Here is a 26823-nt window from a genome sequence, read left to right as displayed (position 1 = left end):
CTGCTTTCCAGAAATGCTGAGCAGAGTGGCGACTTTTTTTTGCAGTTATATTTTACTATTTTTATTGTTGTGTTTCCAGTTGTCAGGATATGTTTAAATGAGTTAGGTCAGATCTCTTGAGTCCAGGAGGATAGTGACTATTCTTGAGTCTGAGTATTTCAAATAGAGCAGGGGTGAGTGGAGACATTAGAGACTTTCATTTCTAAACTTAAGTGTTTTCCTTTCAAAACTGCTAAACTTACAGAAAGATTAAAAGACTTGTCTACCCAGAATCACCTGTTACTAAGATCTCTCTGGGTGAGCATGCATTGAGATGTTTATGAAGTTAGCCTTGGGAGCCAGAGAGAAGGCTAAGCAGGTCAAAGTGCTTGCTATGCAACACTGAAAACCTGAGGCTAAACCCAGATTCCGTGTAAAAGCAGGGGAGAATCAATTCCACAGATTTGTCCTCTGATGCCAACACATGCTTTTTGGAATGTGTCTGTTGTGGGACCCACACTGACACAATAATCAAAATTTAAACAGAAACTGCAGAAATAAAAAATGTAAAGAGAAACCCTGCCTCAAAACAAGTTAGAAGAAGAGTACTAGCTCCTGACCGCCACACGTGGGTGTTCACACTCATACATACAAACATTTATACACGAAGAATAAGTGAATAGTGAAAAAAATAGGGGTGGTGAGATGGCTCACCGGGCAACCCTGGTGACCTGAAGAAGTGCCTCAAATCCACCTGAAAGTGGAAGAGAGTTGACTCCAAAGTTGTACTCCAACTGTCACACATGCCATGCATGGCACACGTGAACCCATCTCTACTCACAGATCTTGCACACACACACTCTAATAAATAAAGCTTCGGATAAGCATATATAAACATGTTCATTTGTCTTTCTTGCTAAAGCCTTTTATGACAGCTATAGCCTCATGTGGAATAATAGGAGAAATCCTGTACCTTCTGTTTACCTGGCTTTCCCTGGGGTCCCATCCTGAAAACCATAATACAGTATCACAAGCAGTATGTTGATATTTAATAGTCAAGATAGAGAATATTCCTGTCACCAAAAGGATTCCCCCTGTTGCTTTTTGTATTACGTAGATGGAACTATACTAGAAGTCAGTTCAGGCAGTTCTCCTGACTGATATATACCAGGAGGAAGCTTAAACAATAACTCTTTCTTTCCTGCAGTCCCAGGGGCTAGGATGTCGAGGGCCAAGACATGTTGATAGACACACTTCTTCCTGGCCTAGAGAAGGCTGCCTGCTGGCTGTGTCTTTACACAGCAGAGAAAGTTGCTCCCTTATAGGAGCTATATCCCATCTGGACCTAACAACTTCCTGAAGGCCTGCCTGCTAATACCCCCATGCTGGGGTTAGTCCTCACTGTACATATTTGGGAAGGGAAGGACACAAATATTCAGTTAAACCTTAACCTTCTATGGTGCCTTTTCTTACTCAGCATAATTCTCTGAAGAGTCATGAAAGTTGTTACATAGACGATGTTTTTTTGAGACAGGACTTCACTGTATAGCCCAAGCTAAGTTCAAACCCCTATTCTCCTTTCTTAGCATCAGGCTAGGGTTACAGGTATGGATCACCATGCCTGGCTCATGTACCTGCTTTGTGTGACTATGTCTTTTCTAATTTGTGATACATACCCAAAATTACAATTATTGGGTCATGTGTAAACTTATGCTTAGCTGTTTTCCAGAGTGCTGCTTATGCTCACCCTTCCTCTGTAGCTTCACTAGCATCTGGAGTTGTCACTTTGTTTTATTTTAGCCATTATTAGTTATAGTAGTATTTTATCGTGGTTTTTACTTGAGAATTTCTTAATGGTTATTGATGTTTTCCATTGCTTTATGTGCTCATTTCTCATCTGTGTATCCTCTTAAGTGAAATATAACTCTTGTCTGTTCATATCTCTTGTCTTTTTTCTGATTGGATGATTTATTTTTTTAATTTTTTGGTTCTTTCTTAAGAGTTTAAAAATATTATTTATTTCTCATATATACAATGTTCTGTCTGCATGTACACCTGCATGCCAGAAGAGGGCACCAGATCTCATTACAGATGGTTGTGAGCCACCATGTGGTTGCTGGGAATTGAACTCAGGAACTCTGGAAGAGCAGCCAGTGCTCTTAACCTCTGAGACATCTCTCCAGCCCAAGAGTTTTGTTTTTTATTTTTTCTTAATTTAGTATGTTCCAGATAGTCGCCCTTGTCACATGTGTTATCTCATAATATCCTTTTATGGTAAAGTTTGTCTTTTTATCCTCCTAGGTTCTTTTAGCAGAATATGTTTTTAATTGTTAATTTGATCATTTTTTTCTTTTATGACTCATGCTAACATTTTATAACACTTCCTTAATCTCTGCACATATGGATGAACATAGAGTATGCATAAAGATAGTTATGAAGCCAGCTTCAGGACCAGAGAGATGGCTAAACAGGTCCTAAAGATTTCTGTTTTGTTTTCTAAGTTTTATAACTTTATGATTTATATGTAAGTTCAGGATTTTTTGTTGTGACATTTTATATGTGATATGAGACTCAAGTTGAAAATTTCTTTCTTTTTTTTAAATTGTTTATTCATGACCAAGTGTTCCAGCATCATTTCTTTATGAGACTGTTTTCTTCCACTGAATTGCTTTTGCACTTCTATATGAACTCATTTGGGTGTATTTTGTGAGGCTCTTTCTGGGTTCTGAATTATATTCTTTTGATCTATTATCCTTCTACCACAATCACACTGTCTTTATTACCCTACCTATATGCCGCCTGAAATTCAAAATTTTCTTAATAGTTATAGAATGAGTCAAATTTTCTATCAAAATGGATGAAATTAGGGTAGTTTGACAGTAGTTTGTGGAAATGGTCCATTTTATCTAATGTGTAGAGTTGGTAGACTCTTAATATTCTTTTTATATCTGCAGTGTTTATAATGATTTTTTTTTTCTGATATTGGTAATTTGTAGAGTCACTGTTGGTCTGGTCAGTTTCTGTTTCACTGATTGAATGAGCTGTTCATTCTCTTAGATTTTTTTTTTCCTCTTCTGTTTTTCTGTTTTCAATTTTATTGATTTCTGCTCTCATTAGTTAAATTTTCTAGTTTCATTTCAGTTCTGGTTTTGTCTCACATGTTTTGAAGCTGTGTGGTTTTTGTTCATACAAACATAGGGTTGCTTTGTTATCTTGGTATTTTGACTCCTGTATCATCATTCTCTTTGCTTTAAAATGTTTTGATATTTATTTCTGTTATAAGTACTCTTCTTTTTAAAATTAATGTACATATCCTTTTCCATCATTTTAATTTGCCTTTGTCATTTGATGCAATTTTCTGATAGACAGTAAAATTGATTTTTTAAGTTCACTTTGCCAGTTTCTTTTATTTGCTGTATGTAAGCCAGTTACATTTAATATAATTAAGGCTTATTTTTTGTTGTTTTTTTTTTATTTTTTAAATTTTTTCTCTTTCTGTATACAGATTATTTCAATTTTTAAGAATTCCATTTCAGTTTTATCTATAGTGTTTAAAAATACCTTATGGATTTTAAAATGGTTACTGTAGGCAACTATAGATATTTGTCATGGTCTTCTGTTGTCATCACTTTGTGTTTAGTGAGATGTAGACACTTAATCTCCCTAGATATTCTGTCTTCCTTCTCTGTAATACTTTTGTTTATTTCTTCTATGTATATTCCAGAACACATCAGACACTGTTGTAATACATCTTGCTTCAACTGTGAAACATCAACTGAAAAGGAAAAGACCAGCTATCATGCTTAGTTATACTGTTGCCTACCAAAGTTGGTTTGTTGTTTCTTTGTCTGTTTGTTTGTTTTTCATTATTTCAAGGTTTTTCTTTTGTACTGTTTTGGTTTAGAGAAAATTTTTAGCTGTATAAGTTTGATCAAGGTGGTGTCAACATCTCTGCATTATAAGATATCTTTTTTCTTCATTACCTTTGAAAAACTTGAGAATCATCAATTAAATACAAGAAAAGCTCTTCTTTACAGTAAAATTCCAATTAATAAATGTAGGAAGAATGATGGAGATTAAAAAGTCACTATTAAATCACCGTTAAGCAAACACGACTATAATAACTGATTCAGGCAGAGTCATCAGTGGGCGACATGCATTCCCATCGGGGTCCAGGTTGACAGCACTGATAAAACATACTGTCTGGCACCTCTGTGTTGTTCTTGGCAAACTTACATATGCTTAACTCAATCTTGGAACAGTGGACACATCCAAATTGAGGAACATAGCTCCTGCATAACTGATGAATATTTATCAGGCCTGTCAAGATCATGACTGAGAAGCTATTACAGACTGGACAGCTAAATGCAGTACAGAATCCTGGGTGGGGAAAGGTTCCCAGTGGGACACAGGACAAAACTGCAGCCTATCAGTTAACAGTACTCACTGTGATCACGTCCTGGTATGACGACTACTCTGTGGTGACATAGCAGTGACACTATAGAAACAGTACAGCTCTGCTGTTCAGAGCTCTTCCAGATCAAAGATTTATTCAGAGGAAAAGCTTGTCTTTAAACTTTTATTCCAGAGTGAGAATCACGGATGTAAAATAAATGTTTTTATTCATTTCTATAGATAGCAAAGCCTTTTTTTTTTTTTTTTTTTTTAAGTCAGGCAGGGTCTTACTATATAATTCTGGCTTGCCCGGAACTTTCTAGACCATGCTAACCTTGAACTCACAGAAATTCTCCTGCTTCTGCCTCTCAAATGCTGAGATTAAAACATCACTCTGGTGTGCATTCTTTTGTTTTAAATATGGAATAGTCTTCACTCGTGCAAGAACTAATGTTTGGCGAGAACACCCTTACACCCTCCTACTCTGACGCCTGGTAAAGCTCACAGGGACTCCTACTTCTTTCCAAACACTTCACGGGCACACACATACTTCCTAGAAAATGATTTCAGACACATTCTAGAAAAGAGTTCACCCAGGCACTTAATTTTGTTTAGCACTTTAGTAGGTACCTGGCACTGTTCTAGACCCTGGAGATGAATGAACATGACAGGTAAATCTTCTCCTGTCAGGAGCTATGTATGGCAAGTAAAATAAGCATATTTTTAACATGCTGTGGGAAGAAATTAAGGAAAGGGGGATGATACTAGGGCTGGTGGGCGATACTTCCTTTACTGTCTTGCAGAAATAGCACTCATTGTCATTCTCTGTCCCCTTTTCTGCTTTATGGTTTCTCTTTCTGTGATGTAAGTGCTTTAAGTTAAATGATGAAAACATGCTAGCAACACTCCATTCCTCCAGTGCAAGCTCAGTGAAGGCAGTGGCTGTATTCATCACAGCTGAGGAAGAAGGCCCAACTCCTGGAGCTTTCCACTACCTGTACCCAGACCCCCATCCCTCACTGTTGGTCACACCTGAGACTTGTTGCTTTCCTTAGCCCTCAGGCTCAGGTTGTGGAGAACGTTCATCTTTCTCTGTCGTTTTCTGGGTTTTCTGTGCTTTCCTAGGTGGGGATGGCACAGGCTGAGAGCCCAGAGGCTGAGAGCGCAACAGTTTATCTATCTTGGTCACCTCAGAGAATCTCTACAGTCTGTCTTGCTAGGGAGTCACCTACTTGTACTTCCATTTTAACATATGATGCAGAATGTTTATTTTTCTGAAAAGGGAAGACATCAAAGGAGACATCTTTCCCTTTCAAGCTGTGGAAATTCCATGACTGCATATCTTCAGTAGCTTACATTAGCTCATTATTTTGTTTTCTTCTCATGTTTTATTCTGATCTGTTACATATGTCATTCTTTTCTTATAACCTAACCAACTTTCATTTTTATTTGTTGAACAGTGTTATTTACTTGTGTACTACACCAGCTGGAGGAATGTCAAATCATTTCTGACTTTTGGCTTAATCTGTCTGTGCAACATGTATCTCTACGATCTGCGCAACCTCTGGCAGCTTTTCTTTCATGTGACTGTGGGAGCATTTGTTACACTGCAGATCTGGCTGAGGCAAGCCCAAGGCAAGGCCCCTGACCATGACGTCTGACACCTCCCTTCAGATGTATTGCCTTTGCCTTCAGGGGAAGAAGGAGAGGACGTATATTAACTGCCACTGTGACGAAAAAACCAGTCACCACACATGAGAAGCTCTGCTCTCTTTCTCTTCTCATCTTCCTGTTCTGTTTTTACAAGTCAGCCTGGCATGCCTGAGAGCGTGCAAGACCTGGTAGGAGAACTCCCAGAAGAACCCTGCAGTGGGATGTCAGGCTCATCACAGTAGAAGCTGTTGAGTATCACCCGAGGACCTGGCAGGCAGCATTGAATCCTCACTAGAGAGTCAACCAAAACTTAGTCATGGACCGTGCTCTGAGGACCAAGCAGGAATGCTACAGCCTGAGTTTGCCTTTGTGAGGCATTGGTATAAACCAATTAAGAAGATGCTGCAGGAATTGGAAAACAATGACTGTATTAAGTTTCAGATTATTTGCACAATTATAGTACCACAAGTTTATGAAGTCCAGAATGGCAAGAAATTGGTTCCTTTCCTGTTTGTTTCTGCCACCTTCTAACCCTGGAAATCGCCTGGTGTGGAGAAGGCGGTGATGCACAGCTCTGGAATGTCACAAATCCTGACAACACAGTACATGTGTTTTCTTTTTAGACCATGTTTGTCATTCCTTTTGAAATCACTAGAAATACATGATTCATTTGATTATTGTGGTCTCCCAAACTCTTACCATCTGGATACTGTGTATGCTACTATTTGCTTAGTTTCTAACCTTTACATTTTTAAAGTATTTAACAAAGAAAGGAACCCTACTCCAAGTGGAAAATCAGTATCACTTTGCCAACACAAAATGAAATGTTAAGTTCTTGCAAGATACTCAATCCTACCATGGCTCTAAACCTGAGTGGCACATTCATTGTGATAGGGACAGGTGTTAATGAGAGCCCCTCTGTGGAACACTCAAAAGATAATGGGGAAATTGCAAAGGGAAGATACTCTCACGGTGACACAGCACTGTTTAGTTATGTTTTTGCACCCAAACCCATTTTGTTTATTCCAGAAGTATGGTGCTGAGAATCAGAAAAGTGACTTCCCCTCATAACTCCTGTTATTTCATACTTTGGGTAGGTAACTAGTTTCCAAAAGAAATAACATTCTTAAACGCTTAGAAGATTATTCAAGCCATTTTGAATTCCTAATATGGAAGCACTGCTTGATTTCATTTGCAAAAATGTACAAGACACCTGGTTTGGAGCCATCATGAATGATTTGCCTTTGTCTTTAAAGGAAATATTCCAAACAGTGAATGCATAGGATTCTGTTATTTCATCCCTCAAGACAATGGGCCTTGATACATAATTCCTGCAAGGGCCGTAGTTACTCGGTAGGAGTCTAGAGGCTCAGGTCACTGAACTGCTTTGTCTGCCTTGCCCATTGTGTGGACACTTGCAGAACTGGAAGATCTTCACACCTGGAACCTTCACGGCCCCTCCATCTTAGAAAAAAAAGTAGACAGAAGGCAGTGAGTAGAGGTATGATGCCTACGGCATGTTTAAAACAAGAAATTCCCCTGGTCTAGGTTGCTGCTGTACCAAAGCTGCAGAGTTGCCGTGCACCTTGAGAGATGCCCCGGTGCATCACATGGACTATGCTTAGAATTTTGTACTTACTGAGCCTTGTAAATAAAGTGGTTCAGCTTAGGAAGGGTTTCTGAGCTAGTGGGTAGAACAGAAGATATTAATTATAATAGTAAATTAACCACAAAGCTCAGGCTTTCTGATTAATTGTGGCTATGTCTGGGTAGTTGATAGCTCTCTTACCAGTCTGGTTCAAGTGCTACCTCATCATCACTAAGCTGAGTCACAAGGGTTAGCATTTGAATCCGCTTGTTCGGCAGGGACACTTGAAAAATCACCAGTTATTTCTAAAGCTTGTTTTTTTCTGTTTCTGTTTCACCAGCTGTTTGGGGTAAGAGGATGTTTACATCTTAATGTACAGAATGAAACTGCTATAAATAATCTTTTCTGTATACCACTGCCATCTTTCATTATTTGGGCTGTGTGTCCCTTAGAGGGTATATGACTGTCCTGACTGCCATGATGTTGCCCAAGAACCTCTAGGCTTTTCATTGTCCAGAAAGGCACCTCTTTAGTGTCTAAGCTGTAACACTGATAGCTTAGATTTAAAGCACACTTTTACTCCTAAGTGTGCACTCCCTCAGGGTTCCTGGGAGCTGTGTGTGTGGCTGTGTCCATCCTACGACAAGAGAAGGAGTAATCAGATCCCCAGCTTACATGCCACATGCCTAAGCATATATGTTCTAATGTTACCCCAGGCTCTCTTTACTAGTGTGGGACTAATGAAGGCACTATATCTGTTTATGACAACAGTCTTTCCTGTGTGTTGTACAAGATGTAGTTTATCTTAATTTAGCCAGTTCTGAAATGCTGCCTTTTGACTGTGCCAAGAGCAGACACTCTCTGTCATAATCTAAAAGTATTTGCTTGCTTTATTGGTCTGGGTTTGAAATGTATTCAGACTGAGGCTTTTCCCTGAAAGAACAACTTGCCAAGAAAATCCATAAAACATGGTGTTAACAAAATCTGAACAGAAAGGGGAGATAGAGCAGAGCAGTGAAATCCAAGGAAGGGCTAGAGCTGCCATTGTGGTTTGGAGGTTGTGACTCAGCGCCTGGAAGGTAGGGTTAGGAGGGAATGAATTAGATATTGCTCTGTCAAAGATAAGACACATGTCAGATAAGGCCTCTGTCCTGATGAATTTGGTAAAAAATGTTCACACTTGGCATCCTGGGAAGTGCTAAAATGAGCAGAATTCTTAGACAATGTGTTTACATATTGTGTTGATTATCTATGTGTTTACATATTGTGTTGATTACTTCCATTTCTGTGTGCATGCGTGTGTGTGTGCATGCGTGTGTGTGTGTGTGTGTGTGTGTAAGGATTTTATTTTGTTCCTATAAATAAGAATTCTTGCCCTGAGCTAAGAACAAGTACCTGTTAGAGCTTGGAAATCCATTTGAAACAAATGGATCGTGGAAAACCTTTACCCAGTTTGGTAATTTATAACGCAATGTGCTATTCCTAGCTTAATACAATCATTTTGCAATGTGGGTTTTTTTTTTCACAGCAGACTTGAGTCTGGAAAAGTACATTTCAGTTAGGCCGTGTCAGGAACACCACTCATCCGTGGCTTTGGCAAGGCTCCACAGAGGCCAGTCTCAGTCTTGGCCTGAGATTTCGCCCTTGTGGTACAGACTCAGGGTGACCCCTCTGTGCTCCAGAAGTTAGCCAACCTCCAAATAGATACTTATTTGGCCTTTTTCCCCTAGAAGGCTTAAGTGACCTAAGGACACGTTCTAAGCTGCTGGATTTGCAGCGGGGCATGGTGGAGTGTATGCTTATCACTCTTGTTAGTATTTAAGAAGCCAGATTTACTTTGTTAGAGCTGCCATGGAGTGTGCGGTTAAAGGACAAATAAATGATTTCAAAAGCGTCCACCACTTAGACCAAAGTGAACACTTAGCTTTACCACAAATTCCAGGTCACTTGAGGGCTTCATTCTGCCTATGGTCACGATTTCTTAGTCTTTTTCTTCACTCTAATCCTCGAGTAAGTGAAATCTTTCTACCTAGAAATGCTGTGGTAAGTAGAGCCTGTTATTTTGTTTAAGCTGGATTTAATAATATCCTCACTAAAAGTCAGCAAGGGAATCTCCTGCAACCCTAAGAGTTGTGAATAGGTTGGCGAGGGCCAAGCAGGCAGGAGTGCAGCAAATGTCTGTCTCTGCCACTTGGTGAGAGGCATCTGGTCACGCTCACTCATGCTCTGGGGCTGCTGGCAGACAGCAGCCTCCTGCTTATGCACTGGCTGTTCCAAAGAAAAGTAGCCCCTGCCGCTGACTCTAATGGCCAAGCTTTCAAATAGACGGTTAGGCAGATGAAATGCAGTAAATGTCGAAACTCTGTGTGCTTAGAAGCCACGTGGTTTGCATCCTAGTTATCAGGACTGTCCTTGACACATGGGTACCTGGTGCCCTGTGCCTTGGCAGTGCTGATGTGTAAATGGTTGCACACCTGCAGACTGTAGTAAACTCAGAGGTTCCTGAAATCAGTACCCTGGCATCACAAATTCTTCTCGGTGTTTCCTTGGCAACAAACTGTTTTCAGCCCAGCCTCACCCCTGGTTCACACTTGCCCTTTTCTGCTGCACAGTACAGCACAGCACAGCCATGCAGCATCACCCAAGGCCAGGGAGCTGTCAAGCTTCATCTGGGGTCCCCATGAGGGCCCAGGTGTCCATCCCTAGCCGTCTTGACCACTTGACTATTTTGTGCCAGTTGTACAAACAACCTTGCCTAAAGGTGAGCAAACATTATGTTGCCTTTGTACTTTGTGCTCCAGTAATGCTTGCTCACGCCTTTTGTACTTCTGTATGCCATACCTTAAGGTAGCCTGGGAACAGGAGACACTACCTCATTTCCATTCGGGAGAGGTAAAACTTGGGTCAAGATGGTATGGTATCATGCCAGCCACCGGTGTGTAAAGTTGCTACTACGATTTGGATTTTTACTTAGAAGTTAGAGCACATCTGTCTGTACTACACTGTGTCTGAGAAAGGAAATTCTTGGTGTGTGTATAACAGCATTATAGCAGTAGTGAAAACAGATGAGACATAGAGGGAAAACAGAATTGTGTGCTCTGCAATGTGACTGTTGTCCTCACAGCAATCTTGAAGGCATGCTTTCCTACACATGAGCTGCCCACACCCTAAAGATGTCACATGGTTGACCACAGTCACTCTAATCCTTGTAGTGGCACCAGGATTTTAACCCAGATTGACTTTACTAGGAACTCATGCTCTTATATACTATATGATCTGAAACCATATTTCATGGATGCCTGTGTAACTACATATGTATGCAGGTAATATGCTTTTTAAATACTAGGCAAAGTCAGTGCTAACTCCTGTGATACATACATCCTCAGAGGAATAAAGTAGTTGCATTTCTAATTGTGACAGGACAGATGGCTCAAGAGCATGGAATTAAAGCACCCAGATTTAGGTCAAGGGATTCAGACATTTTTAGTATTTATGTGTTACTGCTGAGTCTTGTGTTACAAAACCTTTACTTTCCCAGGATGCTGCCAGAATACTCTAGTTTCTTTGGCTTGGGGTGATTTCCTGGGAATTCTGCTATGAGTCCCTAGATCTGGAAACAGGAAACACAGAGGGAACAGCTTTCTGAAGTTTACACTGTTAGGATCCAGACTCCCTGGTTCTCTCCTACTTGTGCTGTGACCTTGCATGTCTCTGACACCTTTCTGCCTCAGTTTCTTACTACGTGCAGTGAGTAGGGCTGTTGTAGGATTGTTAAGTGAATGGGTGTGGGTAAAACCCTGGGGCCAGTAGCAGGCAGAAAGCCATGGCCACCATGCTCACGAATGTGATAAATCCCTGCACAAAGGGCTTTAGAAACCATCCCTTAGGGGAGGATCCTGTAGAAATGTCTAGCAAGCAGTGGTGCCTGGGCAGACATCCAAAAAGGGAAGGGAAGGACCACGCTTGCCTCATACCTGCTGTTTGTCAGGTGCTTTGTGCAGGAAATGTGTGTTACCTCAATATCCTGAGGAAGGGATGCAGTGCTACCCTGAAAGAGGTAAGTTATGCCCTTCAGTCCCCTCCCTCCCAGTCCCAAAGGATAAGGCTGCTGGGAGACCTTGTCCTATGCACTGTGGCACTAGAATCTGGGCCTCAACAGGCTCTGCTTTGAGTATACCCATCTGTCTACACGACAGTCTTAGATGACACCAGCCCCTAGTGCCCCTGTGAGTCGGCATTCATGGGAGGGTTGAGAGGTAGGGGCCAGGCAGCCAGCAACCTGCAACCTACAGTTCTGTCAGCTGAAAGGCATTCTTGAAAAGCACAAATATAGCATGGCTATAAAAAGACTAAGGTGTATTGCTCTTATAAAAAGATTAAGATGAGAGCCAGTAGGGAGTGCCACTGTGTCTAAGTGACAAAGTGGGAAATCCAATTTTGCAAAACTGAAAAAACCAGGGAAAATAAGGATAAGCAGAGACGCTGACAAATAGGAGCCTACAGCCAGCTAAGCCCGAATTAGAAGCTGGCCAGTGTGAAAACAGAAAGGTCCCAGTGAGTTCTCTCTCTTGGAAGGTGGGGAAAGTGTGCTGTCACCAGGAGCTGGGGTGGCCCTGCCCCACTTGGTAGCACTGCAGAGCTGAGGTGGAGGGCTGGGAGGGTGCCTTACTGAGCTACAAGCCTCCTTTCCAACCTCCATTGTCCCCCTTCTCCCTTTTCTCTAGACCCCCCTGCTCTGTGACCTCCCCACCTACGGCCCCCTCCCCCAGCCGGCGGTTCAGAGCATCAAGGCAGAGCCCCCAGTGGTGTCGCTGTCCCGCATGGCTGCTGCTGAGGGCAGAGCATGGGCCTTACAGTCCCTGGGGCATGATGCTTTTTGCCTCACTGGTCCCTGCCTGTAGCTCTGAAATTATAATCTTAATTGTTGGTGTTATACGTGTGTTCTGGCACTCAGAAAGCGGGTAAAGAGCTGCACAAATAGAATGCCAGAGGGGAGCCTGGCTGCTGTCCTGACTGGGCTGTGTTCTTGTGTGAGGGAGAACCCTGAAGGTAAGAAGGACCAGCAAAATAGCAAAAAGGCTGTGTACTTGTGTGTCCTGGCCCCAACCCTGAAACAAGCCCTGAGGGCTTTCAGAAGTTCTAGAAGGATCAAGGATGACCAACTTTAAAAAAAAGTAAACATTTGCATATTATATAAAATATGTGTACATACATATGTGTGTGTGCATGTCTTCATGCCATAATGTGCACTTGGAGGTCAGAGAACAACTTGTGGGAACGGGTTCTAGAGTCTACCATGTTGGTCCCAGTGACCGAATTCAGGTTACTAAGCCTGGTAGCAAGTGAGCATTACCTGCCGAGCTATCTCAGCAGCTCAGTCACTAACCTTTGGCACGGAGAAGTGACAGATCCCTTCCTACAGACCTTAGCTGTGTCCAGGGCATTGTGGGCAAGTGGCACACTGCTTGTGAAGATCCCAGCAGCTTCAGGCGCACCAATGCCCTCCTGACCTGCCGCAAGCCACCAAAGACGCCACCAAAAGACGCCCTCCAAGGTATGCATTCATTCTCTTAAGCATGTCACTACGTTAGGCAGTGACGCAGAAGCTCTGGTTTTCAGGAGTCGTCGCTGCTGTTGCCATTCTCTAGCTCTGGAGCAGCTAGGCTCCCTGGTGCTGCTTCCCAGCATCTCACCTCCTAGTTCTTAAGTGCTTCCTGCCCGGGTAAGTGGGTGCAGCATTGCTGTCCGGCACTGGGAAGCTCAGGGTCTACTGATTACGATTGTATGGCTTTTGCATTTGAAAGTTCATAAATGAACTTGCAACTTTGAAACATTTGCATTTTGTAAATACAAATGACTCATATTTGCTCTTGAAGTTTATAAACGGACTTGCAACTTCGAAAGTTGTAAAGTAGTATGGCTTCAAGACAGCTTCATCTTCTCCAATACAGGAAGTCCTTGTGGCTCTCTGCCAATTTCTCACTAACCTCCTGCTACGCTCTGTTACTTACCACATCTGGTATTTGCTACAAACAGTATGGCATGCATGAACCTGACCTGTATACCAGTGGAACGTTTTCCAATATGTTCTACGAATTAGCTTTCTAGATGTGGATATGCTTAGGAAGAAATGTAGAGCAGAATCTAGTCTTAGGGTATACTCAGTAAGCATGATGGGCATGGGAAGGGCATTTGAGCTGCTCCCTTGTGTGATCTTGTGGCTGTATGTGTATGCAAGGGATTTCAAGGGGTGCCCGAAGGTCCAGCCACAACAGGTAGGATTTCTTTAGGGGCTGAGGTTCCCATTTGGATGAAAAAAAATTTTTTAATAGGCGGGGTCTCTCTTCGTAGTTCTGGCTTGCCCTAAACTCAGAGATCTGCCTGCCTCTGCCTCCCGGGTGCTGGTTTGAATTTCCTTATCAATCATTGCATTTTCTTTCCGATTGGTGTGCCCCAGCTTGGGAATTTCTGAGTTCAGCCCCTGCCTCTATAACACACATCTTTCCAAGGCATATCTGAAACCCTAATGAGGTCTTAGGCCTATCATGCCCAGAAATGTATGGTCACTGCCGCTGTGAAGCCAGTAAACTCTTTCCCACAGGTTCCTTCATGTGACCTGTGTCCAATTTAATGTGCCCATACTCTAGAATTATTTCCTGGACCCAGTTAACCTGAATTTCATGGTTTCAGCAAACAGAATCTGTTCCCTGTGTGGTCCCTGACAGCAGCGTAGACTTGTTCTGAACCTCCTGTTACAGCCGTGTGGCCTTAAACAGACAGGAAAAGCTTTCTGTGCCACAGCTTCTCCCTCAGTGAAATGTGATGGCCAGGAGTTGTTGGTGAGGTGGCATTTGTATGGTGCCTAACAAGGAAACACAGCTGTCACCAGCTGTGCAGGTCAGATCTGCTTACCACACTGCCTATCTCCTCAGGTCCTTCCAATAATGGTCTGCCTACTCTTTGTTTTCCTTCTGACACATTCTTTCCTGGACCCTGACCCAAGATGAAAATCAGACCAGGACACGGTACCAGTGAAAGTGTTTTTAATAGTTAAATTATTTAAATAGACTTTTCAATTTCCATGGGAAATCATAATTGTATCATTTTTGCAAGAGCAGGAATAAAAAGAGTGCACACCCCTTAGAGGGAACGAAGAGCTAGCACTGCACACGGTCACCAGTCACTGCCAGAATGGGGAGGAGCCTCCACGAGGCCCCGCCCCACGGGAGAACACAGTATAAACTCAGCACGCACACTGTACTCTGGCCAAACAAAACCCCACTGGCACTGGCGGGACATGTGGAGGGCTGGGAACTGAGAACAATGCGAGAGAAGCAGCCCCCTGGGCCAGAGGTGAGGGCAGCGCAGGACTCGGGGGTGGAGTGGCGGGGCACAGACCAGATGCAGCTGCGGCAGCTCTGGGCCCATACTTCCTTTCCCAGGGCTGGGTTCCAACACGGGAAGGGTGAAGTCAGGCATCACACTAACACCGAGCTGGCACATAGCTGCCACCTCACCTTTACTCTCCTGTTGAAGGGGAGAATGACTACACCCTGAGAAGCAATAAGATCTGGGGACAGACAGTAAGGACGCTGTTCAAGTTTATCTCTGGTAGTAGATCATTTTCCAAACGTGCTCTTAGGAGTTATAAAAATAGTATTTTCCCCTCAGTACATTTAACTGTCCCCTCCCACCAAAACTAGACAAAATTTTTGCTGATTTTTCCCTGTGGCTTTTCCCTCTCCTGTGTCAGCAGGTGGAAGGCAAGGCTACACCCCCATCCCAGGTCACAGGCACCCATTCCAAGACAGGCCCCTGCACCTGGGCCAGATGAGTGTGCCAGAAAGCCTGGATTTCCTCCAGCCCTAGCCACCGCAGAGTACCCAGGAACCTGCAGGAGCTCCTCTGGGAGGGGCGGGGACCTCATGCACCATCTCTGGTGAAGGAAAGCACTAATAAGTGGAGAATGCTTCTGACACCCCCTGGGACGGGAGCAGTGCCTTTGGCTTCCGTTCTGTTGGCATTAATTTACTTGGAAAGTGGGATGTATGCAGGCAGGGGTTAGAAGAAGAGGGACCAGCATGGTCCCTGTGTCTTCTACTTAACTGGAAAGTGTGGTACCCCCAAAGAACACACACCCCTGCTCTGGCTGTGCCTAAAAAAAAAAAAAAAAAAAAAAAAAAACACAACTGCCAAGTCTGAAATGAGAAGAACATCCACGCACACCAGTACACACACAGACACACGTACAGTACAGAGGAGCAGAAATGCCCTGACGGGCACAGCTGTTTCCTAATATAGAGAATTTACAAAATATAGATTTTGGCATATTAGATCTCCAAGGTTTCAATAATACAAAATAAAAAATACAAAAAGACAAGTTGGGGTTCCCACCTCCCTACCCCAGTGCATCCTCGATTGCTTGTGTGTCTCTCACACGCATACAACTAGCATGGTCTAAAGAAGGGCACAGAAAACTTGTTTTGTTTTATTTAATAAATATTTTCTTTTGCTCAGAGCCCACCACTCCTTGCCTGGTGTCCTCTTGCCTCCCCCTTGTCAAATAGTCCTGTTTCCCTTACAGGGTATTGTCTGTGTGCATGGAGGTGTGGGGAGAGGACGGCACAGGCCACACCTCTCCAGTTCCTGCATTCCTGTCCCCAAAGCCCTGCCAGGGGGCATGGCCTCTCCACGGTGGAAGAGCAGACCCTTGAGGCCGCCAGGCCAGCTTCGAGCCTGCCTACCTCCCCATCATGGCCAAGACCTGTCCTCAGGCCAGCCACCGTGTGCCACAGGGCACCGCCAGTGAAGGCACCTCCACCATGCAGCAGTAGCAGCTGTCAGAAAACTCAAGGCTCAACTCGAGTCTAGCGGAATCTTCTGCCAAGGGAAACATCTTTGGTCAGTTTGGTGCCCGCAGGATGCTGACACCCTGGGCCCAGGCCAGAGGCCATGCCCACCAGCAAAGGCAGAAGTTGCTTCTGAGTCAAAGTGGAAATTTTACCAGCACAGCTGTGAGACTGGAGCACAGGCCCCATTTACCCACGGTGCACGAAGAAGCCGTTCCATTCCTCTGGAGGCCAGGATGCTGGCACCTCTGGCTGGTATCTGCTAACTGAGGGGAGGCCCTCCATTGAGGAAGTAGGTCATCATCTCACCCTTGCCCTTGACCTTGACCACACCCCGGCACTCCAGCTGGTATGTGTTGGCGGCCAGCACCTGGTACATATCTGTAGTGACCTGAGGAAGGGAGAGGACAGGCTATCAGTGACCTTATCCATGAGCCGCCATGGGCAGCTACCTCTGTGCTCTGCTGCTGCCCTTAAATGAGAGTAGGGGAGGCCCTCCACCCCAGAGTCTTGGGGACAATAAGGGACATCTTAGAAAAACAGAGTGGTGGTAGCTGTGGTGGTCAGCACCTCCCCAGGCTGGACACTGGGACAAGTACCCAGGCACTTGGCATATAATGAGCTATTTGGAGCATGGGCTAGGATTCATAAACTCTGTGCCTTCCAGAGAAGGCCCAAGGAACTCAGGAAACAGACACTGCCAATAGTGGAGGGCAGGACCTGGGTCTTGCCGAGAGTATGGCTCCATGACAACAGACAGCCACCTCTGGTCTCATTTCATCTCTCTATAGGAGCCTATTATTCCCATGCCTAAAGCTAAAGAAATGTGCAGCGGGATGTCACTCCAGAGCTCAGGCCTGTCTTTGTCTGGTTCTGCAGACAAAGAAAACTCACTGGGGCTTCACCAGTTATATTCTCTTGTGTGGGTGACACTGGTGCCATCCTTTGCTACCAAGTATTTTCAGAACTCCCAACTGGCCGGGTAGCCATGCAGGTGCTGGGCACTGTGTGAGCCCACATGGCAAGACTAAGGTGGGCTGCTGACCATCTCACACTGAGCTCCAGTGGAAGGTTAGATACTCTCTATATATACACACAGCCTTTGTCCTTCACAGCCCCTACCCCCACTCCCCAAGTCCCTCCTTGGCACAGAGTAGAGGTAGGGAAAGGCCTGGTACCTTGGACAGCGCCCACAATTCTGTAGGCTGGGTCTATCTGGGCAGGGCAGACAAATGAGGGGACATTCAGAAAAACTTTGACATGGTACAGTTAGCACTTGCAAAAACAGGCCAAGGAAGCTGGCTTCCCACAGCTGCACCAGGACTTTCAGGTGTGTGGCAGTGAGTGGAACAGGAAGACTCAGAAGTCTGAGGAACGTGAAGGAAGGGACTAAGGAGCTGCAGGCCCAGGGATCATGAGCACCAGCTTGCAAAGGATGGGGAAGCAGAAAGCAATTCCCATTCCCCTTGGATACTGGAGCTCTAAAGACACCAGCAGCCTCATCAGGCCTACAGAACTACAAGCCCCACTGGGTGAGACCTGGTCCCTGCCTCTGTCTGCATCCTCCTATATATCCGTTAGCACTCTCAGTGAGGCCTGCCCCACCAATTCCTTCTGTGCACCAGCCTGCAGCTCTGTCCAAGGTACTGAAGGTATGGACCAGCCCTATTTGCCAAACCTCTGGGATGTCTGTCCTGACTGGCACATGGACCCTTGGATCGGAAGAGAAACTTTAACTGTGAACTCTGTGTGGCCTACAGTGAAAATCTGTTAGCACGAGGGCAACAGGGGCCCTTCATGTGAACGGCTGAGTGGTAGCTACATTTGCACTCACCTGGATGCGGTCAGGCACCCCAGTGCTGTCCATTCGGCTGGCCACATTTACTGTATTGCCCCAGATGTCATACTGAGGCTTGCGAGCCCCGATGACCCCAGCCACTACGGGTCCAATGTTGAGCCCTGTGTGGACAGAAATCAGCCATACTCATCAGCTTAAGACCAACACATACCTTGCTTGCTAGTGCTAGCATCCATCTCTTGGCACATGGCCGGTGCTCCTGACTCCTGCTGGACTGAGACCAAGTTTGATCCTGAGAAAGCAAGGATCTATGCACACATCCACTGGCACTGTGTCCTTACCTCAACCCTCAAGTCCATTGCCATGTGTGCCCCCTTCAAGGTCGCCAGGGATGTCCAGCACTGCCCAGTGCCTTCTCTTCTAAAACACATTTTATTCATGTGTGGCGCATGCATTCAAGGGTGCCTGCAGGGGCTAGAGGAGGCATCTCAGTACCCCAGAGCAGGCGTAAGGGCGGCTCACTGGACTGGAGTGCTGGGGCTCAAACCCGGGTACTTTGGAAGTGCTCTTTAACCGCTAGGCCAGCTCCAGCTGCCCAGTGCCTTTTCCTAATCTTCCCTCCTGATAACATATATCAGCACCAACTCGGAGGAGACAGCAGACTTGCTCCAAAGGACTATAGCAGGATACCATGAATGGAGCAGCATTACCTGAAACTAAGGGCAGAGTTAATGCAGGCACGGGCCATGTGTTGACTACAGTAGATGCCTGGCCTTCAGCAGGCAGGCTCAATCCACAAAGCACTGTGCCCAGAGGGGCAGAATAAACATTCTGTTCAGGGACGGCCCAGTTCCTGACACTCGGGCCGGAACAAAATATCTCCTGGGGACATTAACGCTTGCAATATTAGTTTTTAGTGATGCAATATTTCAATTTAATGTGCTAATTTTGAGAACCAAAATGCCAGTATTTTTGTGAATTACTGTTACTTTAAAAAAAAAAAAGACATCTGAATCATTTATGACTTGAGACATACTCAGGGAGTTGATAATGCATAAAAACTTTTGACCAGAGCAAAGGTCTGCTCTTTTTGAAAACATCTTCAACCGCTACAAGCCTCAAGAGAAGGGAGGACCGCCCTTGACTAACTTCCCTTTGCACAATGAACCGCAGCCGTGACTGAGCAGCTGCGAGGTGAAGGCAAATGCGCTGACGCATGGCCCTGTGTCCTCCGGGGAACAGTGTCCCCAATGGTGCAGTTGTCGACACGTTCTGTGGATGGTGGAGTTGGGGGCACTGCTGTGTGGGTACGGACATGGGTGTTCTCTGCACTGTTCTTTCTGCTCTTCTGCAGAGCTGAAACTTGAGGGGGCTTACCACCCAGCCCGGCAACCTGAGCTCAATCTCCAGGACCTACATGGTGGAAGGAGAGAACTGATGCCTGTACACTGTCCTGACCTCCACATGCGCACACACAAGGTAAGCAAGTAAGCTCTCTTTGCTAAAGGATGGATCCCAAAGGTATAGCTCAGTTTTTGTCTGAAAAAAAAAAAAAAAAAAAAAAAAAAAAGGTGCGTCCCTGGGTTCAGTCCTCAGAACTGGAAACACAAGAGACGCGGTCAAGTGAAGACATGCAAGTTTGGCACGTCACACCCTCCTTGCTGCCTACCCCAGTGTGTGTGGACTACCCAGCTTGCAGGGTAGCTGCTTTGGGCTCACAGCAAGAACTCAGCACTAAACCACCCAGTCACTTTAAGATCACCCTGCTTTAGGGGCTAGAGAGATAAATAGCCCTGGCTGCTTTTCCGGAGGACCTGAGTTCAATTCCCAGCACCCACTTGGCGGGTCACAACTACTTGTAACTCCAGTTCCAGGGATCTGACACACTCTTCTAGATTCTGCGGGCACCAGGCATGCACCGGGTGCACAAACACGTATGTGACAAAACCCATACACACAAGAAACGTTTTTAAAGATCACTCTGCTTTAAAAAGCTGAAACATGCCAGAGATGATAGTTCACGTACGCAGTCCCAGCACTTGGGAGGCTGAGGCAGGAAGACTGAAATAAAATCATTTTGTCAGTATTATCTGGCTATTTTCATAAAGTAGTCCACTTTACTCATTTTGCTAACAGAGTGTCTGTTGAATATGTTTATACATTTGCTAATATGCACGTTCTGTATGGAAAATGCAGCAAGTATTTAGTTTTGGCTGCTTTTTTTCCTGAAGGAGTCTGGAATAAGACTTGCCTTCTACCATTAGATGGACAGTGGATAGGGATGGAGCATGGAACCCACAAAGCCCTCTCTACCCACAAGCCCCCTCACCGATCTTCATCTGGAAGTTGTTGAAAGAGTGCTCATTGATGTACTTCATTTGGTCCATCAGCTTCATGGCGAAGTCTGCAAGAGCCTTGATGTGGGTCTTGCCTGCCTTGTCATAGGTGGAGTCGTTGAGGCCAGAGGCAGCCATGTAGGTGCTACCTATGGTCTTGATCTTTTCCAGCTGCCTGAACCGATCCTCACTGATGATCTAGAGAGAAGGGGTTCGGGCCTGAGTCATCAGTGGGGCACTGAAGTTCACAAGAAGGATGGGAAGGTGGAAGGAAGCCCGGAAGCCGCCTTCTGTGAGTCCCCTCCTCACACACCCAGGGCATCAATTCAGAGTGAGGTGCCCAAGGCTCTGTGGTAAAGCTGCCCCCCTCCCCCACTGCTTCGCTAGAGAGGGCCTACCTGTATCCCCACACCAAGAGCCCTGGAGGGCAGAGCCACTAACCATTACCAGGTCTCATGTCCCTGACAAGGGAGTCTCACAGTCCCCCAGCCATGAAAACCCCTCCCCAACTTATCTAGCAAGTCACTTTTTTTTTTTCTCTCTCTCTCTCTCTATCCATGGGCTTCTGGGAAGCTCAGAGACACCTATACCCAACTCTAGTCACTGGAAGCCCCATGGCAGCAGACCTTCAAATAGTGCATCTTCACCCCTCTGGATTGTAGCCCACTCCTGACATGACTGAGGCCTCCCTGGGGCCCTGCACACACTGGGCACTCGGCAAAGGTTTAACAATGGTTTATTTTCCTGCCTGCCTTCTTCCTTTGCCCAGGCTCCTCCTGCTCTCAAAGCCCTTGACAAATCCTGGGCCATCTCGAACCTTGGGGCCACGATGGCTCAAGTTCAAAGAGCTGGGCAGAAACCCTAGCTCCCACACGTCAGCACAGTGTCCTTAGGCTGGACACTTAGGGTGTGAGGCCTCAGCCGTCTCACTGTAATTTGTGCCAGGAGCCATGATGGCATCTGGGACATAGCCAGGTTCCTGCCGTCAGAGCCCCTGCCGGATGGAGAATGGGACAGTGGGGACGTGCAGGGGCCCCAGAAGCACCTCATCAAAGTCTGCAATGATCTCATTGAGCAGCCGCAGGCACTCGACGCCCTCGTTGTTGGCCTCCAGCTCCACGTAGAATTCGGAGAAGTTGGCGATGGAGGCGAACATGACAGCCACGCACTCGCAGGACTGGTAGTACAGCTCGTCATTGCGCCGCTCCCGGGCCAGGAAGTGGGCAGCCACGTCCTTGGGCAGAATGTTGTGCAGCAGGCGCCGGTTGTAGGCCTGCAGCTCCTCCATCTCCTCCTTCTCCTCCGTGGCCTGGGGACAGAAGACCCAGTGAGAGGAAGCGGAAACAGCGGCGCCAACAAGTGCCAGCTGCCTCCCCTCCCGGCAGTCCCCGCCTCCACATGCTCTCCACACAGTGTGCCTGACCACGGGAGGAGACACGAGGGGCTGACAACCCCACCGCCTGTGGCAAGCAACGCGCATGGAGGGCGGGAGCAAAGAGGAAGCGCAGGTCTCCCCAAGACTGGACCTGGCAACTGAGAAGATCAATCATCCAAACCCACACTCCAAACAGCCCTCCGCCACACCCTAACCCTGCATTTTCTCAGGATTAGAAAATGAAACCAGGAAAGCAGCTTGCCAGAACAACCCTACTGGGCTGGCCCCTCAGGAACTTGGCCCGGGTCCTGCCGTATCTGCTTCCCATTAGAGGAGACTTGTTTTGGAGCCAGCCAGGGCCAGCAGGCCAGCAGGAATGCTGTTAGCCAGGGTGGGAAGGGGACACCGCCTCACTGACTATGGCTTTCCCAGTTTGAGTCCTGGAGTCTGCACAGACGGAGTTTGTGGCCACTCATCTTCCAGTGCAGTGCTCTTGCATGAAGGTAACGGTTAGCCCGAATGAGGCTGGAACAGAGGTGCGGTTGTGCACAGGGATGTGGGAAGGAGCCACCTGACCAGAGTGGCAGGTATGGATTTCAGAGTAGGGTAAGCCAGATCTTCCACCCTTGATGGCAGACAAAATGGTTTTCTTCCTGGGAGTGGCTATGTGGGTTGGCAGAGAAGTTATTTCCAGCAGGGATGTTTAAAAGACCCAGCCAGTGTCCCTGAGCTTTCCAAAACAACAACAAAAAAGACTAGTTTCAGTACAACTAGATTCTCTAGCCGGCCACAGCTGTATCTCAGGGTCCTGGTTTTCCCTGTGGACAGTGACCTGTCCAAGGAAAGGAGCTAGCACACCTTCCAAGGCTATAGGATCTGAACCCAGAGGGGATGGAAAGTCCCAAGGCAGAAGGCCCAGGAACTCCAGGGAAGAAGATCTCATCTCCACAGCTGGGTGACTTTTCAGAACCACTGGAATTGGAGCTGGGAGAACTCAGGTTAGACTGAGACCTAGGGACCTCTGCCTACCTCCACCTCTACTCCTGACACCGTGAGTGGCTGGGTAAGTCCAGTGGTGTGAACCAGTTTCCTGCCTTGCCTTTAGCCTGGTGACGTAATGTTCCTACGAGACGGGCACTTTGACCACGTCTCTCCCCATGAATAGCAGCCACCTGCTCTTGCCCCTGAGCCAGTTCTCAGCACATGCCCTTCTACCAGGGCTGCAGATGGGTGCAGAGGTGAAGGGCCATGAAGGGCGGGGAGTGGCGATCACTCCTTCCTTGCAAGGCCCACTTGTATGTTTCTATTGCTATTTGCTGGCTCTTGTCCTACCAGCTCCCTCAAAGCCAAGAAGAACAGGAGCTGGAAAGACCTGCTGGCATCATAAGCCTCCTGGTCAGCTTCCACATCACAGGCCTGTGACAGGGACAAGCCACTCACACTGGAGTCCATGCCCTACATCCTAGAGGACAGCCATCAGAAGCTGAGGAGCAAAGTGACCACTCTATGGAATGTGGGGAGAGGTAGATTACAAGGGAGCAGAGGGTCTCAGGGAAGGACCCAAGGGAGCTTGAGAGGAGGGGGACTATTACTGCCAAGCTCATCAGTAACTAGGAGAGATAAGGGGAGGTGGGGATCTCAGATGCCAAGGTACCACTCCCAAGCACAGAGTGGGGAGGCCTGAAAGAAGCCAGAGGCACTAGACCAAAGATTAGGTTTTGGAAGGAGATCATAACTGAAAAAACCGTGAACACCTGAAGTTGTGCAACACATCAGTCTGTGCCCATGTCCACTGATACTCATTTCCCAGCAGTGTGCGCAGAGGCCTGGATGGGTCATTGGGTGCTCGGATCTCGGTTTCTAAACACGATTCTCCATCAGGAGAAACCAGAGATCCTCAAAGGAGTCAGAGTCCTGGCCCAAAGCCAAGAAAGTACCTGCAAAGCTTCAACATTTTGCTGAGCTTGGGGATGTGTGAAAGAGCGGTGGGGATGTGTCCAATGACAGCCACCAGCTTGAAGAAATGTGTACTAGCCAAACCTACAGTGATGTGAGCATGAAAATAAATGCAAGGGGCAGATCCTAACTCACGGGCTTAAGGAACTGTGAACTAGTGATAATATAGACGGGTAAACGAAGAAACAGATTAATGGCCAGGAACTCCTCCTGATGGCATAATGCCACGTAAAAAGGAAGGAAGGACAGACACGGAGCATCACAGTCGACATCTCTCTTCTGCAGGTGGGGGCAGGTTGAGAAACAGATCCTGTTATGTTGCCCTGGCTGGTTTGGCACTTGCTATATAAACTATGCTGCCCTCAAACCTGCAACAACCCTCTTTCCTGTCTCTGCCTCCAAAGTACTAGTATCATAGGCATGGACCATCCTGCCAAGGTACTGAATGGCAGCTCTATGCGAGCTGACACAAGCAGGAATCAACAGATGCAAAGGCTGGAAGTGAAGATTTGCTGAGGATCAGAAGACTGTTGTACCACCTTACAGAAAGGTATAAAGAGGGGGAGAGTGTGGTCAAGGGCAGCTCCAGCAGGTGGTCAGGATCAACACCATGGTGGGATGAGGGAGGAAGGGAGGAGAGAGGAAGCCAGCTCTAGGTACTCACATGCCCAGCACCTCTCCCGGGTCTCTTCCAGAAATGCATGGACCAAGTCGGCACAAGGACATGGACTCAAAAGATCTTTACGACTAGTTAAGACTCAAAGATGTGAAAACCCAGGAGACCTGATGAGTGAATTCTGAATTCTCCTAGAGAGGGTCGGGGCCAAAATCAGAACAGCTGGGAAAACCTGACGTGGCCAGAATGCCGTGAGTTCTGATAGGGAAGGGACAGGACAGGGGGCAATGCAGGGCCCCCTGGGAAGACAGACACTGGGTGTCCAAAGCTTGAGGGCTGCATGTCAGAAAGAATACATGGGGGTGGAGCACAAAAACCAAAGGTCAAGGATGGGACTGCCGGAGCTCATCATGTAGTTCCTGCAGCTCTCCAGCAGATTGAAAATTATTTTTAAAAACTTGCCCAAGGCTGAGGGAGAGAACTCAGTCTCTCCTTAGCCCTAAAGTGTTTGCCTCTTCTTTATTTTTAGGATTTATTTCTTTATTACATATACAAATATTCTGTCTGCATGTACAGCTGCACACCAGAAGAGGGCACAGATCCCAGTATAGATGGTTGTGAGCCACCCATGTGGTTGCTGGGAATTGAACTCAGGACCTCTGGAAGAGCAGACAGTGTTCTTAACCTCTGAGCCATCTCTCCAGCCCCAAGTGCTTGCCTCTTAGCCACAATGACTCGAGTTTGATCCTCAGAACCCATGTTTTTGCTGTGGTTGGTTGTTTTTGAAGCCAGGCACAGTCGGATTAGCTTTTAATCCTAGCCCCTGAGAGGTGGGGATAAGTGGGGCTCACTGGCCTTGTGTACTCACAGGCATTCATGCACCCACATACACACTCACATCCATCCATATGTGTAAAACACACACACAGCAAACAAACAAAAAATAAAAATTAAAAAAAGATAAAAACATGGAAGCGGCTCTGTGGGCATGGCAGGGAGGGTTTCAAAGGGAAAGATAATCTGTGTCTCCTGTGGCCAGGCATGGCAGAGTGGAAGGGTACTATGGTGATGGGGGGGAGCTTGAAATGGCTTGAGCTTACGCAGGACCTCAGGCCAAAGGGACAGAAGCCTTGTCCCTGTCCCCAGTAGTCCTTCCTGCTACAATGGAAGGACAGGGATTGCCACACTATCTGGGAGTGTCAGAGCTGCTGGGCCTGGGAGGCCTCAGTTCTCACAGGAACACCGCCTCCCGCCCTTTCTAGATCCCAGGGCTTTCCCCCTGGCGGGAATTGAGACCATGCAGCAGAGGCTAGCAGCAGGCTAACTCTCCCTGAGGCGTTTGATACACAGCCCAGGTACATCTTGGGAGAGGTACCATGGGGACCCATGGAGGAAGATAGATGGAATGGTGAGCAGAGATGAGCTCTAGGTCCCACAGGTCCTGGTCTACTCTAGGGACTTCCTCAAAGAAGGAGAATGCCAGGTGGCAACTCAGCTCACTGACAGCTGGGACTTGAGGAGGGACATTCTCCAGGGAAAGCACAGAGTGATACTCTTAGATCTCCTAGCCTCACGGCACCTCCACCAAGGACCTGACAGCCAGATCCCATGGACTGCACCCTACAGAAGGAACAGCCAAATGGCCACCTGCATCCAGCATCCAACCAAAAGCAGGGTGTGCTGCCCCAGCCAGCAATCCTGAGCCTTGACATCAAGAAGTATGAGGCAGAAGTGGCTTGCTACTAGGTGAGGAGCCAGACGAGACAAGGAGGCTGGACTTGGGCTAAGCCACGGGAGGGGTTGGAATCAAAGGTGTAGGCATCCAGCCTGGAAGCCAGCTTTCTCCAGCAGGTTTTCTTGGGTGCCTCCTCTCCCTGGTGCTGGGCAGCGGTCAGATGAGATGAGACCAAAACAGGACACCTGAGGTCTAGTGAGTTTAGTGAGCCCTGCTGCTTCCCCATGCAGCTCTAGCCCAGGGCCACCCACCTGCAGTTTCCAGAGGAAGTCGAGGCGAGCAGTGGACTCCACCTGCTGGGCATGCAGGTACAGGGCCAGCACGAAGACGGAGATGATGATCGGCGTCACCACCTTCAGTGCCACCTTGGTCGCGTGCTCGGGGCTGTCAGTGAGAGATAAGCAGCCCTAAGCTCACTCCGGAACTTCAGCGGGCTCTGAGGACTGTCCCCTCCCACCTTCTCCCACTTCAGCTCCCTTCTTCCTCCTCCCTTCCTATAAGCTGCTTGAGGCACTTCCTCCAGGAAGCCTTACAGCAGTGGGG

General features: G+C 46.7%; 2 protein-coding genes across 4 annotated transcripts in view; one reads left to right on the top strand and one right to left on the bottom strand.

The window, feature by feature from the left end:
• The window catches only part of Sec22a (SEC22 homolog A, vesicle trafficking protein), a 61012-nt gene extending 52987 nt beyond the window's left edge, over positions 1-8025 (top strand). For all 3 annotated transcript variants that reach the window (XM_055625140.1, XM_055625138.1, XM_055625139.1), the window contains one exon: positions 5835-8025. In XM_055625140.1, the coding sequence (XP_055481115.1) occupies positions 5835-6035 (201 nt within the window). In that variant the 3' untranslated portion in view covers positions 6036-8025. The remainder of the gene's footprint in view (positions 1-5834) is intronic.
• A 6623-nt stretch (positions 8026-14648) lies between these two features.
• The window catches only part of Adcy5 (adenylate cyclase 5), a 144349-nt gene continuing 132174 nt past the window's right edge, over positions 14649-26823 (bottom strand). The window contains exons 18-22 of the mRNA XM_055625232.1: positions 26532-26664; positions 21644-21907; positions 20592-20796; positions 18299-18423; positions 14649-16855 (exon numbers count right to left, since the gene is read on the bottom strand). Coding sequence (XP_055481207.1) covers positions 16727-16855; positions 18299-18423; positions 20592-20796; positions 21644-21907; positions 26532-26664 — 856 coding nt within the window. The 3' untranslated portion in view covers positions 14649-16726. The remainder of the gene's footprint in view (positions 16856-18298; positions 18424-20591; positions 20797-21643; positions 21908-26531; positions 26665-26823) is intronic.

Source organism: Psammomys obesus, unplaced genomic scaffold, assembly GCF_907164565.1.
Source record: "Psammomys obesus unplaced genomic scaffold, mPsaObe1.curated_primary_1811, whole genome shotgun sequence".
In the NCBI taxonomy this organism is placed as follows: Eukaryota; Metazoa; Chordata; class Mammalia; order Rodentia; family Muridae; genus Psammomys; species Psammomys obesus.
Note: the sequence above shows the minus strand (reverse complement) of the source record. Positions and strands in the feature narration are given on the sequence as shown.